Here is a 20,990-nt window from a genome sequence, read left to right as displayed (position 1 = left end):
TAGTTGGCAAGTGGGCCTGGCACACACGCTGGCAGGCAGGCAGGCAACTGCAATTAGATTACACTAGCAGACTGATGTTTCACAGTCAAAAAAGTTTTTTCTTTTAAATATTTACACTACTGTTATAACAAATATGATTGGTGGCACTAGTTGGCAAGTGGGCCTGGCACACACGCTGGCAGGCAGGTAACTGCAATTAGATTACACTAGCAGACTGATGTTTCACAGTCAAAAAAGTTTTTTTTAAAAATATTTACACTACTGTTACAACAAATATGAGTGGTGCCACTAACTTGGCAAGTGGGCCTGGCACACACGCTGGCAGGCAGGCAGGCAACTGCAATAAGATTACACTAGCAGACTGATGTTTCACAGTCAAGAAAGTTTTTTTTTTAAAAAATATTTACACTACTGTTATAACAAATATGATTGGTGGCACTTGTTGGCAAGTGGGCCTGGCACACACGCTGGCAGGCAGGCAGGCAGGCAACTGCAATTAGATTACACTAGCAGACTGATGTAAAAGTTTTTTTAAAAAAAATTTACACTAATGTTACACCAGATATGACTGGTGGCACTGAGGAAGTAGGCACAGTATATGCTGTGAGCCTGACACACAGGCGGACTGGCAGTGGCAGGCTGGCCTGGCAACTGAAATTAGATTACACTAGCAGACTGATGTAAAAGTTTTTTTTTTTTAAATTTACACTAATGTTACACTAGATATGACTGGTGGCACTGAGCAAGTAGGCACAGTATATGCTGTGAGCCTGACACACAGGCTGGCAGTGCCAGGCAGACAACTGCTATTAGATTACAAAAAAAAAAAAGACTGATGTAGCCCTAAAAAGGGCTTTTTGGGGTGCTGTCCTTACAGCAAAGATCAGATGAGTCCTTCAGGAATGTAGTGGACACTGAATACACTAGCCTAGCTATCAATTTCCCTATAAAATCATCATCAGCAGCACTATCCCTCCTCTCACTAAGAATGCAGGATCAGAATGAATCTAAAATGGCTGCTGCCCAGGAGCTGGGAGGGTCTGGGAGGGAGTGTCTGCTGCTGATTGGCTAAAATGTGTCTGCAGACTGTGAGATACAGGGTCAAAGTTTACTCAATGATGACGAATAGGGGGCGGATTGAACATCGCATATGTACGCCCGCCGCGGCGAACACGAACAAGCTATGATCGCCGGGAACTGTTCTCCGGCGAACTGTTCGCGACATCACTAGTAACCGACTGGGTCCGAGGATTTAAATGATTTAAAATTTTTGATGACTTGTTGTATTGCTTTAAGAGAAAATGGGGAGTTTAGAGAATCACTCTGTTTACAGGAGAGTGATGGGAGTTTAAATGAGTCTAGGAATGTATGGATATGTGTTGGGGGTTGCATGGGGTTTTTCATATTGCTCTGTGTTGTAAAGATTCAAATAAAAATGAGATGGGAGTCTGAGAATTAAGTCTGAGCGTCTAATGTGATGGATACGTGTTAGGGCTACTTTAGGCCTAATTTTATTGGCTAGGAGGGTGTCAGCTTTATTACTTTTATAGTAAAACAGTTGTTTCATCTTGGTTAAGTTAATTTGTGTTCTGCAGAGTTCAATTTAGGATATGTGGTTTTTAATATCAGTAATCTGGAGTGCTAGGGGTGTAGAGGGGGTGCATCGGTTCAGTGTTTCTAATTCTCTGAGTTTTATATGAGCTTGTGAGCGGGAGAGACCAGCTTGTTTCCTGAGATGTGCTTGTTTTCTGATTAGGAGACACCTAATGGTAGCTTCCGCGACCCCCATAAGGTGTCATTGCGTACTAGTGCATTATCATTGGTCTGTACGAAATGGGCAATGTCTCTGCCGAGTTCTTCTCTAAAAGGGATGTCTGACAGTAGGTGGTGTGGCATGCGCCAAGAGGGCCTAGTGTGCGAGTTGTTTTCCGGTCAGACCACGCGCATAATTAAATATTGGCGTGTTTAACTGAGTCCAATGTATCAGCTGTGCAGAAAATATAGTTAAGTCTAGAGTACAGTTTGTGTGGATGTGAGTAGAGTGTGTAGTCTTTGTCTCTGGAGTGGAGTGATCTCCATATATGGTAGTATCCAGAGCATGACATTATATTGCGGAACTTATGGGCCAAGAGTTCGGCATGTGAATGAGTCTTATCTTTTGCTGTGGTTTTCCTGTCTGTTCTGTGGTCCCAAACCATGTTTAAGTCCCCTGCAAGGATAACTCTACACTGTTTAGATTGGTCTATTAAAGGCAAGATCTTCTTCAAACATTTGGGTTGGTGAATATTTGGGAGATAGATTGAGGCTAGTGTGTAGATTATGTGATTCAGTTTGCATAGAATGTTTATGTATCTTGCTTGGGGGTCCTTAATGACCTGGATTAGCTTGTAAGGTAGTCTCATGAATTAAGATAGCAGTCCCTCTGTCTTTTTTAAATAATGGGGTGAATTCTATGTTGGTGTACTCCTTGGAGGTAAACCTAAGGGGTTCATTCAGTGACCAATGAGTTTCCTGAAGGAAGACAACGTCAGGCTTATGGTGTTTAATAGATCGTAGTAGTAAGCTACACTTGTGAGGGGAATTAAGGCCTCTAGCATTATGGGTCAGAACTCTAATTATGGGTCAGAACTCTAACTGTTGACATGCCTATATGTTAAAGAACCACCTAGGTAGGGAAGTGGGGTCTTGTCTAGATAAAAAAGGGGCAAGGGGGGGCGCGGGATGAGAAAGGGAGGGGTAGTGGAGACACTGAAAAAGCGTCTTAAGTTCTGGTGGAAATAGTTCACCTCAGTTGAACCCTACTGTGGGCTTCTAAGTGAGGGTGAGAACAAAGTGCAAAAAAGCAAAGGGGGTGGGGTCCAACAATATCAGCCCCGCTCTATATTAAACAACATCCAGAAAAGTGAGGCCACTGAAAGTGTAGACCCAAACTTGGTAGATCAAGTTGTGCCTCCTAGCGTTCTGATGGGATCTTGGGGCTGGTGTGTCCTAGGACATTTTAATCTCTGATGTTTTGCAATCCATTCTGGCGCAGAGGCTCGTAGCCTCGGTGAGTAGGCATTTGTGAGGGTGGAGGCTCACAGGAGAGCCCCCAGGATGTAAGGAGAGAGAGTCCCTGAGGAGGGGAGGAAGGTATGATTAACTTTAGTAATGATAAGTCTGGTGGGGTAGCCCCATCTGTATTTTCTATTGGCTTTGCGGAGAGTGGAGGTAACAGGCTGAAATTGATGGCGTTGTTGGAGGGTATGGGCCGAGAGATCGGGCAAGAGCTGGACATACTATCACATCTCTTGGTCTCTTGGTCTGGAGCCACTGCTTTTGAGCGGTGTGCCCTGTGGGCTTGCTAAATTGTTGCTTCTGGCCCAATCTTCCACATCCGCCAATTTGAACTCCAGCTGTGATTTCTGGTCGGCCAAGCATTCCGAATATGAAAGTAGGCTTGTTTGGTCAACAGCTATGTCGTCCTGTTTGCGCTCCAGTGCATCCACTCTTTCTCCAATTTCTGAGATTTCTTTCTTGAGCTCAGCCGAACTTCAGTGAATTTCTTAGGTTATGGAATGTGTCTGAAGAGCCAACATTTTTTTAAGTGTAGATTCTGTGATGAAATGTTGAGATGAGATGGTAGAATGTGTACTGGACTAAGACTCCTCATCCTGTGAGTCAAAATAGCTTAGTTCTCTGTGAGTCTCCATGCTTGGTTCTTTGGTTGGCTGGGTAAAGTGGTCATAGACCGTTTTCTTGGATTTGGCAGGGTTCTTAGAATGCTTTCTAGCAGAATGAGGCATATTGAAGGTCTCCCAGACCAAAGACAATTCACAAGGGACTATAGTGTCCTTTAGAGGTTTGCACGCAAATAACTTGTCAGTGAAATTAGGTTTATCAGTACTTAAATATACACATGTTACACATATACCTTTAGAACGGGGCTGAATGGCATCTAATTGGCACCCCTACCTCATGATATGTTAGAGGTATCTAATGTGAGGTGGTCCTAGGCCCTCAACGTGTCGCTAAATAATTTTTGTAGGCCGGGCTAAGAATGGAGCTGCCAAATTGCGGGGTGGTGGGTATAAGGGCATATAGACCCTGAGTGCCAAGGAGGTGCCGCCGAGAGTATAAGTTGTAGGCTGGTTAGGCTACAGGGCACGCCCACCCATTCTCTCGGGGATTTGTGTTACTTCCCTTTCAGGGCTAAAAAGGATTGGGCATATGATCCACTCAGACTAGCAGGGCAGGAAAGGGTGAGAGGAGGGGGAGTTTGATAACCTCTGCACAGGACAGTGGTGACAGGCTACACAATGTTACACGGCTAAGGCTATGAATACAATATACAATACAATATTTGCATAAAGATACTGACCAATAGCATAAGGAGGTCTCCTACTTGCACTGCTCGCCCCCGAGGAAAAGGGGATACTACCTGTTGCCAGGAGGGGAAAAGGTTTAGGGAAGTGACCCACTCAGACCGACTGAGCGGGAAAGGGGTAGAAGAGAGGTGTGCAATCAGTGCCTGTCTATTACAACAGAACAGTAAGCAACAGTTAAATAAACAATAACAACACAGATTGGATGTATTACAGTTTTTTTATGTTTTTTACTCCGTTTATAGCGGATAAGTACGGAGTTAACCCATGTTATATAGATTCTGATGAAATTCCTATAATAAAGAGGTCTTCTGATCCTCATACCTTCCCCCCTGAACAGTAAAACTAATCACAACCTCCTCCACATTGTCATTTACCTCTACTGCAATGGATCTCTCCGCATAATTATCCTGTGCCTCATGGACCACTATCTAACGCTTTATCTGTCTATTGTTTATCCATATGTCCATCTGTCTACACTTTTAGAAAGGTAATAGGCAAACTAGACATCTCTCAAGTGTCATATACTTATTGTTATTAAAAGAGAAAGAGCTAGACTACAAGTGGCTTGCTGTTCGCGTGGGACGTGATAAGCAATATTGTGACCGTGCTAACTAGTGTGCAGTGTTTACAAGTTGAAAGTAAACAGTTGCGCTCAAGCCCAAACAAAATTTGCGCTCATGAGGTTAGCGTGAGTGAAGAGCTAATGTAAAGTGTAAGGGTTTAAAAAAAGTTTTACCAAACACAACATAAATACATTAAAATTAACTATTACATTCATATATCTACTTTCTGCTAAAAAATATTTCATAATATTATTTATTTTTTTATAAAGATTAAAAGGTGTATAGTATATGACAAGGGCTTTGACTGTAAAGGGCTATAATGTACAGCATATACGGTATATATGTCTAAATATATATATATATATATATATATATATATATATATATGTGTGTGTGTGTATACATGTGTATAATTTATGTGTTTATATGTGTATATGTGTATATATATATATATATATACATAGATACATAAACTTTGGAACCCTTTTCACTCATACATTTTAACATTACCAATCATTTTAAATCAATTTAATATTTTTAAATATGTTTTACTGTGTTTGTTTTTAATGTAAATATTTTACATTCCAATGTTCTTCACTTAGGAGAAAATGTTGTTTATATTTCTAAATAGATATTTCTTTTAATATCTGTATATATAGATATCTATACCTGTATATATTCATAGAGATATAGGTATAGATATATATATTTAAAAAATAATAATCATTAGATATAAAGTATATAAAAAATATATATTTAAAAATAAAAATAACATTGGAATGTAAAATTTTATTAACTATCTTCTAGTTGTTCTAATGCTGTGTCAGGTTAGTGTGCAAGTTAGTTTTGATGAACAGCATGCTCCATTGAAGTCTATAGGGAGAAGAAGTTAACATGGTCAGGATATATAAATTACTGAACTTAGCGTGCATCATGTTTCGCACATGCGCTAAATTTTACTATCAACTTGTAATATGCAAGCTAATCTGCCAGCGGTAAAAGTTTACTTTGAACACAGTTAGCGCGAGAGTGAAAAATTCCATTAGTGCACCACTAATCTGGCCCAAAATGTCTAGTGGACTTAACAGATAATCATCATTTCCATGGCAACTAAAGACTTGGTTATGAGATGCCTTATTGTGGGCATTTCACATTTGTATGGGTTTATTTTCAGCAGAGAGAAGCACAATTTTATAAGTTACACAACTGGTTATTATGTATCTTGTCACCTATCATTCGAAAGAGGAGATATCACCAGCAACGATACATTTGTGTGTTTATTTATGGCAAAGAAAGTGGCACATGTTTAGAACCTTCCTCATCTTTTTATTTTAAAACATGTCTAATAATTGTCTTTTTACATCAACTATTTGAGATTTGGAGGTTCAATTAATCCCTTTTATGAAGCTCAGGACTATTCTTTCAAATGAGGAATCTTGAAACTGTTTGCATTTTGGATGGTCAATAAAGCTTGAATTCAGCCCCCCCACCTTAAAATCTAAATTTGCATCTAAGTTCTAGCCATTTTGACATCACTCACATAAACCAGTGTCTTATTTATGAGATGATGTGTCTGTCTCTCTGCTTTGTGGGCTGAGTTCAGACCTTTTTTGCTATAAGGGTATTTGTTGCTTCTTGCTGTATCCGTGTGTATATCCATGAAAAGTGCACATACAAATATGCAATAATTGCCCAATTTGACTGTGGGAACACAGGAAAATGTATGATTTTTGTTATAGAATTCCTGAGCATTACTAATTTGACAAAAATAGCGAAGTTAATTCTGATTAAGCAGGAATAGGCTCCACAAAAAGAATTTTAAAGACTTTATTTTGCTGCTCTCTTTATGCTTTAGAGTTAAAATACAAAGGCAGGATGTCTTAAAATTGTATTAAATGTGATTCTTAAATTCTTTTCCTATATCTAACAGGTATCTAGCACATTACCAAGACATTCAGAATCCGTAAGTGGAACACTTCCTGTTTTTACAAAGGTAAGATAAGTTACATTTGCTTTCCTTTGCTTCATATTACTATTTTTTTCTGGAGCATTTCTTTTTTCTTTACATATTAATTTAATCTCCTCAAACTCACCAACATTTCAATAATATGTTTAGGAACTAAAAACTAAAATTAAAACATCAATAATAATTTAAATATTTGATCCATTTTTAGAGATTGTGATTACGTTTTGATTTAGGTTTTTTCCCTCTAGAATAGTTACCTATTCCCTAAGTATACATTTAACATAGTATTACTTTTTGAGTTAATTGCCTGACATCATCTTCACCATTGTGTGCGTACTTTGCTCTCATGTTCTTTATTTGTAGCGCAGGTTCATCAAATGCAGTGATGTCATTAAGTCAGGTTCTTGTTTGCTTTTGCCATTAGTTTAGCTGTCATAATTAACCTGTGTTTGTGTTGTGATCTTTATATCTTTGTTCTGGTTTTGATTTCTTTGGCGTTATTATCCATTTATGAAATTTTATGTCTGCCTTTAACTTAGACTTGATTTCAGATTACACTTCCTCATGCCAATTTTGTACTGTTAGCTATGGTTATTTTGTTTACCTGTCAGTGAGTTCTACATTGCTTGAAAGTAAAACTAAGCCAAAAATAAATTGAGGCTTCAAGTGGTTCAGCGCTAGTATATGTTTTAGACATTAAAGGACCAGTCAACACAGTAGATTTGCATAATCAACAAATGCAAGATAACAAGACAATGCAATAGCACTTATTCTTATTCAAATGAGTAGTGGATTTTTTTTCGGACAATTTTAAAAGTTATTTATTTTTCCACTCCCCCTGTACAATGTGAAAGCCATCAGCCAATCACAAATGCATACACGTACCATGTGACAGCCATCAGCCATTCACAAATGCATACACACTTATTCTTGCACATGCTCAGTAGGAGCTGGTGACTCAAAACGTTTAAATATAAAAGACTGTGCACATTTTGTTAATAGAAGTACATTGGAAAGTTGTTTAAAATGGCGTGCTCTATCTGAATAATAAAAGTTTAATTTTGATTGAGTGTCCCTTTAAATACCCTTGCTGGCATCCTTGTCCTTTGAGTTTATTTCTGAAAAAGACCAATATAGGATATCTTGGTCTCCTGATCCCTTTGCATTTCTAAAGATTTGTAGCCCCAACACTTACTTCTGATTGTTTTATTTCAGCCTCAAGTGCATTTAAATTAAATGTGTCAGTAGTTACACTTATTTTCACAACATTTTGCCTTTAAGCAAACTATTGTGCTTTAGTTATACATATATTTAATAGATTTCATCACAACAAAAGCAACAATAACAATGGTGAACCACTTTTTGGGGCATATCAGGTGTCCATTTATATAGGAATTAAATTACACACTTTATTTTCTTGTTCCTCACTTAGATAACACTGTTTACGTGTCCTGCCTCTTTGCAACAATTATACACTTTTTCTAAGTAAGATCACAAACTTGGAAGGAAGTCTTATATCATATAGCTTAACAGTAAACACCATAAGCTGCTGACTAATTACAGTTATACTTTTCTGAGAGAAACTTTTCTCATTGTTGTGGTAACATTTTACAGTGATCCAACTTCAATTCTTCTCTACTAATTGAGGCGTTTAAGTCTTAATCCGTTAATACATTGTAGCATAGCTCAGCCTTACATATTCAGCTCCACCTCGTACTTTGTGAGGTAATAAAAAGCATGTTAGGCCAAAAAATTGATTTTTTTTTTCTGGATTAGATGATTTGGCAGTCTAATTTATCCAGAATGAAACTCAAACTTTTATTTGCAAATTGTGGAAATTTGTAATTTCTTCTACATAATTAGGAAGAATCCCTCAAGTTTCTTCTGTGTTCCAGAAATCTCTTCCACTAGTAGAGGACTTGTCATTATCTTCAAAATGTTTGCAAATTTCACACGGGCAATTGACTTCTATAGAAATAACACTGTGCATCCCACCAACCATTGTTGAGTCTGGTCATGTGATCTGATCCTTTTAGAGTCTTCCAGTTTGAGAGGAGAGTGAGCTATGAAATATTCTGGTTCTCACAATGTAAATCCCTTAGGCTCCTCCTACTTAACCTCTGCATATATCAAACCATATATCAAAATCATAAAAAACAAAAAGGAAAAACAATAGCATATGCTGCCCTAATGGAGAAAGAAAGAAGTGTACTTGGATCCATTGTCCCCCAACCAAATGCAGAGGATATAATAAATATAATGCCACCATTTGTCACCATATTGTAAAAACAGAGAATTTTAAAAACTACATTTTTTGCCAAATACATTAATGAAAATGTTGGTATAGGTTTGGTGAGGTTGGACCCCATAGCAGTATCCTGTAATAAAAATTATCTTGAAATAAGAAGTAGTTATACCTAAATACAATTTCCATTAATTCCACAATATAATCCATCTGGCATTTATTGTACATTCCAAAGGTGGCTAATACCTTATTTAAGGCTCCTAGTCCACACAAATGTGTCATTTAGATTTATAAACTTACTACATGTAGGCTATACAATATGAATTTATCAGTAGGTAACTGCAATTCCTGTATCTTATTTAAGAAATTACTTGTATGCTTTAAAAAACACCCAGACAGCTCTACAAAAAATAAACAATCAAAATAAATGTACAAATGTGGTAATACCAATCCCATGTCAGCCACAATTGGGTATCCAGGTGGTTCTTTAAGAAATGATCTATGAAGTGCATATGCCCTAGAGCAGTATAGAAATGTGCAAGACTATAATTATTGTTTACAAATTGTCCAATTGATGCTTCTTAATCAGAAATGCATTCAATACAGGGACCAAGAAAACCCTGCAATTAAACTTGCTGCCTGCCTCTATCTTTGTGTAGGGGACAGACATCTTAAATTAGCTAGACTGGGTGTGGTATATACAAGGGCAAGCGCAAGGGATAATATAAAGTATAGAATTTAATGTAAAAAGACAGGAGGTGGCAACAATTAGTTTAGTAACACTCAAAAACAGACCCTCAGATTATATAAGGTATGGTGCCAAAAAGATAAATGAGTTGCGGTTTTGCTCGAGCTGGGATCTATTGTCTTGTTTGTGCCTGGTTCTGGAGGGCAATATATGTCTAATGTGTGTACTATAGTTTTTCCAAACCACTATATTTGGGTGGTATAAAGCATAAAAAAGTCTAAAAGAATGTTTTCAGTCAGAAGCTGTAAGACTTACGCATTTCAAATGTCACCTACGCCTTTTTCATCTGATGTTTATATCATGCCTATACTTTTCGGAAGATAACACTACCTACCTCGGAAGGCACAGAAGCGGACAGGATGGAAACAAGCACAGAAACAGAAGGCACCTGGTGACATTATAGTAAAACACAGAGTTATTGGAAGTTCATACTTACCTTATATTGATTGAGGTCAATTATAGTGAGTACACACCCAAAAGGGTAAACATTCATCATCGTACTTATTAATATAAATAAATATAGGCCTGGATCTTGTACAATGCTTTTTTGTGTTGTGTCATTGGTTTTTTTAGTTAAGGATACAAGTGATTACCGATTTTTATTTAATTTAACTTTATGTAAAGAATATGGAAGCTGAGTTTTATTTGCAGTTCTGAACTTGTTTTCATTTAAATGAATTAATAGATCTAATGTAATTGCTTATTTTTTTTAGGGTTTGCAAAATATAGATGCTGAAAAAGGACAACTGGTTGTGTTTGAGTGTCGAATACAAGGAAAATCACCATTACAAGTTCACTGGTACAGAGAAAATGACCTTATTATTGACTCAACAGACTTCAAAATTATCCAAAAAAGTGAGTACTTAATTTATTAGTAAAAAGCTTCCAAACAATCAAATTGATTCATTTAACAAATTCTTCCCTAAAAAAAGAAGGCAATGGCTTTTAATTTAAAACAAAATAATAGTTAGATGTTAAGCTACTGCACCTTTACCTGCACCATTTAGTTTTGTAGTTAACTTGCTAGACCCCCAAATGCCATAGTCTAGTACAGCCCTGATTACTAATTGATCATCTGACTACTCTGTTTCAGATTTGGCTACTCACAAAAACTCTCCAGACATGTCAGCTGTTTCCATGGCAGCACCTCAGCTAACAACTTAAAGGGGCATTAAACTGCTGGATACAATTACAATAGCATGTTTACTACTCACCATACTACTATTTTTGTCTCTGTGTCTGCAACCCCTTTTAAAGTCCTTTTCTTATTTCATGCCCTTACAAGTGCCAGTTAGTAGAGGTCGTTCTCTTCATACTGAGCACCCTGTAACAGAAGCAGTGCACAGATCAGTGAGATTATTGTCTTTTTGACAAGCCTTATCATGCAATTCAGTTTAGCGTGTACGATACAGAGAGGGAACTGTACCATTTAGGAGTACATACATTGCTCTATATTATTCATGATGTTATTTTTTATATAACTGTTAAACTGTGTAAAAAACAATCTGTGTGAGCCAACCTGAAGTGTAAGGTACAGCATTCAGAAAACTGGCAATGTTACTGATCTGTAAATTCTCACTCCTGTCACAGGGTACAAGAATATGTGTGTTCCAAGATTACAGCACCCAGTAGGAAGATGCAGAGCTTCACTAACTGGTACCCATAATAAGTTAAAATAAGAGAATAGCTTTGAAGAGAGCTACAGACAGGTGTGGGGAACAAAACCTTGCTACTGTGCCCAGCAGTTTAAAGTCCATTTAAATGTTCCATATTCCATGTCTTAGTTTTCAAGCATTGCTACATAAGTCATTGCTTAATTTCTAAAGCACCAATATTAAAGCTTGGAGTCTTCTTTGAAACCATTGTGACCAAAAAATATTGCTGAAATAACAGAATGAGTCACTGATTTTAAAATCAGTGTTCTACAGTTTTCAGGCTTGGGAATTGTAGGAATATGATTGCCAGGTTTTGTAGGCAGTGCTAAACAATGGTAGAGCTATTACATAACCCCTAACATATGTGGTTGGGTATCAGGGACTCAGGAGGTTGATGCTGGCTCATCTCCATTTTGTGGGTGGAACTGTGTTACGAGGGGTTGGATCATGGCTGCTTAGTGGGCAGGATTGTGGGTGTGTCGGTTGGTTGTGTATGGGCAGTTTGTGGACATGTCTGGGTGCTCTTTGTGTGAGACTAAGGGAAATTCTGCAAATAGGGGCATATGACTGTCCCAGAGGCAGTTGGGAAGTCTGCCATTAAATTTAATTTACTGGTTTAAACATAACAATACACGTAGCCTGTATTTTGACTACTAAGAAATTATTTTCTGTTTCCTGACAATGGCTTGCACTCAGTGTAACATAACCTGCATACCAGAGGCACATTATTTGTGCCAGCAGAACTAAACCAACCCAACACAAGTCACAGGATAGATTAAGTGTTCCATAGCTAACTTTTACAGAACAGATTAGTTTATTCATTTCCACACAGTAGAGATAAGATGATATGGCTTCCTATTTAGCTGCATATTGTTCCATAGGAAAATGCAGCTCTGTTATTTTAACTGAGACTCTTTATAAGATATTTCATATTTGAAATTGTCTCAGTGGGCTGTTCTAGCATTTGTTCAGGTAAGAGCATTATTTTTTATATTTTCAATAGACTAATACTGCTTGTAACTATTTGTTCTTTCAAATTTATTATGCTTCTAACAACATCTGTACAGCAATTAACAATATAGACCCAGATTACAAGGGAACATGCAATTTTTTTATGCACTTGAACGCTAACTGTGCTTAAGTAAATAAATTAGCTTGGCCGGCTTAAAGCGGGTATTACAAGTTGAAAGTAAAAAGACTCCGGTGCGTTAACTTTAGGACATAGGATATCGTGGCCATGCTAACTCCTTCACCCCATAGACATCTATGGGACGTGCTATAGGAAGCCTTTTTTATTTATTGCTCATGCACTAATCTGACACTTTGCTAGATCAACTGCGCTAAAGCCGAAGGTGCGTTAGGAATACTAAATATCTATTCCAATTTATATCTATATATTTTTTTGCAAAATATTTATCTGTGCCTATATATCTTTATTACAAGTTATATAGGTGGCACTGAAGTAAAATGTAAAGGTAAAAAACATTAAACACATATTAAAATAAACTATTAGACTTATATACACACTTTTCATAAAAACAAATATAATTTTAATATTTATAAAAATGTTTTAAAAAGGTTAAAAAGGGATATGGTATATGGCAAGGGGTTTGACTGGAAAGGGCTCCAATGTATATTATGCAACCTATAATAAAAGTGCTATTTAAATATAGGTTGTGCTTGAGTGATGTTGGTCGTGCTAACCCATCTCTGGTAAATGAGTTTTACCATGGCCTTGTAATATCAAGCCACGTGCTAATGTTAGCGTGATCAAGCAATACTGCTTATCTCGTTCCACACTATCATTAGTGATCCATACATTTTTATCTTATTGCCATACTTATGCATTATAAAATAATTTTTACTGAAACAATGCAATACGATTAAATAAAACACCAGTCCAAATTTTAGAAAATAAAAAATATGAAAAAAGCAATTATAGAATTGAAACAAAAATATTGAAAACTCTTCCCTATACATAACTGACATTGGCATATTATAACTTTAAAATAAAGTATAAAATAAAAAGCTGAGCAAATCTTCTGTAAACCTTTCTATAGCTCAAAATAGAAGTGTAATATTAGAGTAATATAGTACCATTCTTTGAGGACCAGCCCTGCTACTAAATACCCACAGCATATACTTCTCCCTGGAACCCAATGAACCACCTAAATTACGCCTCAATAGCCAAGAGACCAGGTTAAACAATACCCCACCCCAAGGTTTCCCCAACATCTAGGGGATACCCATTACAAAACTCCAACACTCAAGGGCACTCTATATCATAGGGACCCTAAATAACCCACTCACCACAAGCCCTCCTAACACACACGAAAACCCCAACACATCACTCAACAAAAAAATATTTACACCACCAATTAGCCATCTGTTAACTTGTATATTCAGCTTCTTACAATGGAAGCAACAGTGACTCTCATGTTTCTCTTGTCACCAGTCTAGGCCTAGTGCAGTATTCTCTCTGGAATGTTAAACCTGATATTACAGAGAGATCCTGCAGCTGTTTGAGAGCATCTAGACTTGCCACCAAAGCCACTTAAAGGATGACCCAGAACAAATTAAGTAAGGAGAAAGTTGGGTCTTTTATTGTCACCCTCCAAAACAACAGACTTTAAAGGAATAGCCAGAGCATATGATTGTAGAATACTGAATCTAAAGCTACCATCTTACATCAATTTCAGTTGTCAAGTTGAAATAGGGAAAAGTGGCTCCTACAAATTACTGCAAAATTACTTTTTAAAACTGCCTAATATTGGAGCATATGCAAAATTGCATTTGTTTCCGTAAGTGTTGAACATATGCCCCCATAGTTATAGAATTCCAATCACTTAAAGTGATATTTAACTAAAACATATATTGCAATGAAAAATATATGCATATAAAAGAGCAACCATTACATAGGTATTTTTTTTTAATACATATAGGTTTAAAGGGACAGTCAAGTCAAAATTAAACTTTCTGTATTTAGGTAGGAATTGCAATTTTAAACAACATTCCAATTTACTTTTATCATCAAATTCTTTGTTGAAGGCTAAACTTAGGTAGGCTCAAACTGATTTCTAAACCGTTGAAGGCTACCTCTTTTCTTAGCGCATTTTGACTGAACTGAGATAATGAGCAGTCTGCAGGGGCTTAGATACAAGGTAATCCCAGAGGTAAAAAGTGTATTAATATAACAGTGGAAATAAAGGGATTATCTATCTTTTTTATACAATAACAATTCTGGAGTAGACTGTCTCTATAATGAGATGTAGGATTCACAGGGATTCATCACCAAAAATCCCTTACACCAATGTTTGAATTGTTTAATGTTATTATCTACATTACATCAGTATTAAAACCTTTAGCCTTTCTTGTAGAGCTGGTACTATTTACAGTTACTGAGTACAAAAAAGTACTCAATAAAATGAGATTTTGTATTATGGGTTTAATAAATAGGTTAGTTTTTATTTGTGAAGGGTTATAATGTTAGGGTTTTTTTCAAGCAAAAGATTTGTTTGCTTTAGGACAATACCCTACAAAGGGCCCTTTTAAGGGCTATTGGTAGTTTATTTCTTGGTTTTTTTTTTTGTTGCAATGGTAGGATTTTTTAATTCTTTGTAATGTTAGGATTTTTTTCAGTAATGGTAGGTTTTTTCATTCAGTAATGGTATTTTTTTAAGGTAAGATAAGGTTTTTATTTAATTTTATAAGTAAGTTTTTTTTTTATTTATTTAGAAAATGTTTTACTAGGAAAGATACATTGAGATGTCTCTCGCTTTCAAGTCTGTCCTGGATGAACAAAACATTGCATTGATAAAATAGGGTACAATAAAATACAAAAACAATTTAATTAACAATATTACAAAATTTAACATAGAACAGGAAGGAAATAGATAATCAACCATAACAGGTGCATTCTGTTTTGAGATATGTAGAGGGATCTCTTAAAGATTTTAGGCTAGGGGAAGATTTGAAAGTGTGCAGGAGGTCATTCCTTATTTTCGGTGTTCTGTAGGAAAAGGAGGATCGAGCTGCTTTCTTTTTGTATTGAGGCAAGCTAAATAATGTGCTGGTACTGGATCGGAGGTTATAAGAGGTGGGAATAGCTGGGGAGAGCATTCTGCTCAGGTAGGGTGGGAGCTTCCCAGAAAAGCTCTTAAACACAAGGCTGGAAAGATGGAGGGTGCGTCTGGATTCCAGCGACAGCCAGTTTAGTTCTTTAAGCATGTCACAATGGTGGGTCCTGTAATTATATTGTAGCACAAAGCGTCAGAACGAGTTATACAATGTATTACGTTTATTAAGGTGGGTTTGTGGTGCAGGTGCATATACTTCGTCCCCATAATCAATGATTGGCATCAGCATTTGCTGTACAATCTTTTCCTTTACTGTAGGGCTTAGGCAGGATTTGTTTCTGTACAGGGCACCTAGTTTTGGATAAAGTTTAGATGCAAGTTTTTCTATGTGGAGGCCAAAAAATAGATTGGGGTCTAACAAAATACCCAAGTATTTCAAAGAGTGGACTGTGGTTAGTGGGCTATATGATTTTGTTTTAACGCAAAGATGGGAATTTTGTAATTTGTGTAATTTAGGAACCATTCCAAAGATCATTGTGACAGTTTTGTCACTATTTAGGAAGAGTTTGTTTTTTGTGATCCACTTTTCTATCTCTGTGAACTGGTCTTGGAGCACAGCCTCAAGTTGTGGTATATTGGATTTGCTTGCATAGATTACTGTGTCATCTGCGTACATGTGTACAGTTGAGGATTTGCAGACATTAGGTAGATCATTTAGAAATAATCAGAAAAGTAGGGGGCCGAGAATAGAACCTTGGGGAACACCACACGTGACTGGGAGAGGGAGGGAGTTGCTGTCAGAAAAGGAGACATATTGTGATCGATCCAATACATATGATCGAAACTAGGTTATTGGATGATCACCAATACCTGAGTATTTTAGTTTGTGCAATAGAATGTCGTGGTCTACTGTGTCAAAGGCTTTTGCAAAATCAAGGAAAATAGCTCCAGTTAGGTCTCCTTGTTCCATGACAGTTTGAATGTCATTACAAACTTTTAGAAGGGCTGTTGTAGTTGAGTGAGTCGGGCGAAAACCTGATTGATCAGGGGTCAGATAGATTGTTGGTAATACTCGCATAGTTGCGTATGGACGCATTCTTCTAAGATTTTTGACAATACTGGGAGCAGTGATATTGGCCGATAGTTAGAAACCAAAGTAATGTCACCACTTTTATGGATAGGTACATCTCTTGCAGTCTTGCAAAGTTTGGGTACAAGGATTCGTTAATTAGGGTTGTGACAGGTTTAGCAATTGCCGACGCACTAAGCTTCAACAGCATTGCTGGGATTTGATCAGATCCAAACTGGTTTTTCATTTGTAGATTATTAAGATGTTTTTTAATGACATTGATAGGTACAGGTCTGAAATTGAACTTCTCTATATTGGGACTTTGCAAATTTAGTGGGCCTGATCCACATTTGTAGTTTAAGAATGTCTGTCATTTATCAGATTTTAAGGTAGTTTGGATTTTGTTTTAGTATATTTAGGGGTATTTTAATTTGGGTTAAGTTAGGGGGTGTTAAAGGGACACTGAACCCAAATTTTCTCTTTTGTGATTCAGATAGAGCATGCAATTTTAAGCAACTTTCTAAATGACTCCTATTATCAAATTTTCTTCATTCTCTTGGTATCTTTATTTGAAATGCAAGAATGTAAGTTTAGATGCCGGCCTATTTTTGGTGAACAAACTGGGTTGTTCTTGCTAATTGGTGGATAAATTCACCCACCAATAAACAAGTGCTTTCCATGGTCTGAACCAAAAAAATAGCTTAGATGCCTTCTTTTTCAAATAAAGAAAACAAGAGTACGAAGAAAAATAATAGGTGAAAATTAGAAAGTTGCTTAAAATTGCATGCTCTATCTGAATCACGAAAGAAAAAATTTGGGTTCAGTTTCCCTTTAATGTAGGAGGTTTAGATGTTAGTTTGTAGGTTTTTATTGAGGGGGATAGCGGTTTAGGGGTTAATAGTTTTTTTAGATACTTTGCGATGTGGGGGGATGGCAGTTTAGGGGTTAATAGTATTATTATTTAGTGCCTGCGATGTTGGGGGGTGGCAGATTAGGGGTTATTTCGCTAGGGGCTTATGATAGGGTGTTTTTTTCACTTTTTTTTTTTCTTTATCATGAGTAGCATGTTAGAGTTTAAGGGTTTTTTAAACTTTTTTTTCTCCATTGATTTCTATGGGGAACACATGCACATGCACACAAAAAATCCACTTGCGCTTTTCGGTCTAATGATAGCCAAAATAATGATTTTTTTCAACTTGTAATACCAGCGGAAACTGAGAACCGCAAAAAGCCTAACGCTAGCGATGTTTTTTGATAGCGAAAAAATTATATTTACCACAGCACTTATAATCTAGTTCAATATCTGCAATAAAGTCTATGAAGATACCAGTTCAAAGGATTTACAACTGGAATGGTTATTAGTTCTCATTGTTTTAATATATCTTTGATAACAGTCTCTTTATTAAAAAGAAACAAACACGTATTTAATGGGGAGGGTATGAACAATGGCTCTTTTATGTAATGTGTCCGAGTTTTTTATTGTATAATTATTATTATTTTTTCCTTTTTAGAAACATGTTTATCTTCCATTCCAGGTATGTCAACATATTTCTTGTTTTATGACTATGCTGTAACCTAATGTTTACAAAGCAATAAAATAAAACCTTCCCTTTGGCTGAAAAAGACAGGTGTCTAGAAAAATGTAGATCTAATTGTTCTTTAATATTCTAGGAAACAGCTATGTGTTCTTGTATACCTAACTTTGCCCATTGGCCTATCAAATCTAAAATGTATTACCTATTGACATATGTCAGTAAGAACGTCAGATATCCAAAACCCGCTGGAATATTTATAGATAAATGGATATTAACAAAGTACTATAATGGTCAAACAGTCATTTTAAGGGGACATTAAGCTCAAAGCAAATATCAGCAATTAAATTTTACAAGTTTTACAAATCTGAACAATTATGTATACTTAATATAATCAATATTCCTTCCTGGTGTCCGTTGCTGTGGCCAATTAGGAATAGATTGTGCTCTGATCTAACCAATCACTGTGTAGAATAATACAGGATCATGTAAAGTTAACCATATTTAGTTATAATGGAGAAACTCCAGTCTTTCTGGAAGGAATGTAAACAGAGATAAACAAATACACTAATTAAAACTAATGTATAAATGTCTATGCAATGTATATGCAGTTCTATGCCGTGCAATTCTGCAAGAAATTAGAGATATACGGCTAGATTTAGAGTTTTGTCGGTAACGACCCACGTAGCTAACGCATGCTTTTTTTCCCCGCACCTTTTAAATACCGCTGGTATTTAGAGTTCACAGAATGGCTGCGTTTTCAGTGCGTTAGGCTCCAAAAAGGGAGCGTAGAGCATAATTTACCTCCATTGCAACTCTCAATACCAGCGGTGCTTACGGACGCGGCCAGCTTAAAAAACGTGCTCGTGCACGATTCCCCCATAGAAAGCAATGGGGCATTTTGAGCTGAAAAAAAAACTTAACACCTGCAAAAAAGCAGCGTTCAGCTCTTAACGCAGCCCCATTTTTTCCTATGGGGAAACAGTTTCTATGTCTGCACCTAACACCCTAACATGTACCCCGAGTCTAAACACCCCTAACCTTACACTTATTAACCCCTAATCTGCTGCCCCCGCTATCGCTGACCCCTGCATATTATTATTAACCCCTAATCTGCCGCTCCGTACACCGCCGCAACCTACGTTATCCCTATGTACCCCTAATCTGCTGCCCATAACACAGCCGACCCCAATATTATATTTATTAACCCCTAATCTGCCTCCCACAACGTCGCCTCCAGCTACCTACAATTATTAACCCCTAATCTGCCGACCGGACCTCACCGCTACTATAATAAATGTATTAACCCCTAATCCACCTCACTCCCGCCTCAATAACCCTATAATAAATAGTATTAACCCCTAATCTGTCCTCCCTAACATTGCCGACACCTAACTTCAAGTATTAACCCTTAATCTGCCGACCGGACCTCACCGCTTCTCTAATAAATGTATTAACCCCTAAAGCTAAGTCTAACCTTAACACTAACACCCCCCTAAGTTAAATATAATTTAAATCTAACGAAATAAATTAACTCTTATTAAATAACTTATTCCTATTTAAAGCTAAATACTTACCTGTAAAATAAACCCTAATATAGCTACAATATAAATTATAATTATATTGTAGCTATTTTAGGATTAATATTTATTTTACAGGCAACTTTGTATTTATTTTAACCAGGTACAATAGCTATTAAATAGTTAATAACTATTTAATAGCTACCTAGTTAAAATAATTACAAAATTACCTGTAAAATAAATCCTAACCTAAGTTACAATTAAACCTAACACTACACTATCAATAAATTAATTAAATAAAATACCTACAATTATCTACAATTAAACCTAACACTACACTATCAATAAATTAATTAAATACAATACCTACAAATAAATACAATTAAATAAACTAACTAAAGTACAAAAAATAAATAAGAACTAAGTTACAAAAAATAAAAAAATATTTACAAACATTAGAAAAATATTACAACAATTTTAAACTAATTACACCTACTCTAAGCCCCCTAATAAAATAACAAAGACCCCCAAAATAAAAAATGCCCTACCCTATTCTAAATTTAAAAAGTTCAAAGCTCTTTTACCTTACCAGCCCTCAAAAGGGCCTTTTGCGGGGCATGTCCCAAAGAAAACTGCTCTTTTGCCTGTAAAAGAAAAATACAACCCCCCCAACATTAAAACCTACCACCCACATACCCCTAATCTAACCCAAACCCCCCTTAAAAAAAACTAACACTACCCCCCTGAAGATCATCCTACCTTGAGTCGTCTTCACTCAGCCGAGCCACCGATGGAACTGAAGAGGAGATCCGAAGCGGCAGAAGTGATCCTCCAAGGGGCGCTGAAGAAATCTTCCATCCGATGAAGTGATCCTCCAATCGGCGCTGAAGACGTCTTCCATCTGGGCGATGTCATCTTCCAAGCGGGGTCTTCAATCTCCTTTCTTCAGGATCCATCTTGCAGACCTCCGACGCGGAACATCCTGCTGGCCCGACGGACTACCGATGAATGAAGGCTCCTTTAAGGGACGTCATCCAAGATGGCATCCCTCGAATTCCGATTGGCTGATTCTATCAGCCAATCGGAATTAAGGTAGGAAAATTCTGATTGGCTGATGGAATCAGCCAATCAGATTCAAGTTCAATCCGATTGGCTGATCCAATCAGCCAATCAGATTGAGCGCGCATTCTATTGGCTGTTCCGATCAGCCAATAGAATGTGAGCTCAATCTGATTGGCTGATCCAATCA

At 36.8% G+C, this 20,990-nt stretch overlaps 1 protein-coding gene across 2 annotated transcripts in view; it reads left to right on the top strand.

Annotated features, from left to right (window-relative positions):
• The window catches only part of MYOT (myotilin), a 206,454-nt gene that overhangs the window by 36,331 nt on the left and 149,133 nt on the right, over positions 1 to 20,990 (top strand). For both annotated transcript variants that reach the window (XM_053717252.1, XM_053717253.1), the window contains 3 exons: positions 6,861 to 6,923; positions 10,603 to 10,744; positions 18,201 to 18,224. In XM_053717252.1, coding sequence (XP_053573227.1) covers positions 6,861 to 6,923; positions 10,603 to 10,744; positions 18,201 to 18,224 — 229 coding nt within the window. The remainder of the gene's footprint in view (positions 1 to 6,860; positions 6,924 to 10,602; positions 10,745 to 18,200; positions 18,225 to 20,990) is intronic.

This window comes from Bombina bombina, chromosome 6 (assembly GCF_027579735.1).
Source record: "Bombina bombina isolate aBomBom1 chromosome 6, aBomBom1.pri, whole genome shotgun sequence".
Classification (NCBI taxonomy): Eukaryota; Metazoa; Chordata; class Amphibia; order Anura; family Bombinatoridae; genus Bombina; species Bombina bombina.
The sequence above is the reverse complement of the archived record's forward strand: the minus strand, read 5'-3'. Positions and strand labels throughout refer to the sequence as shown.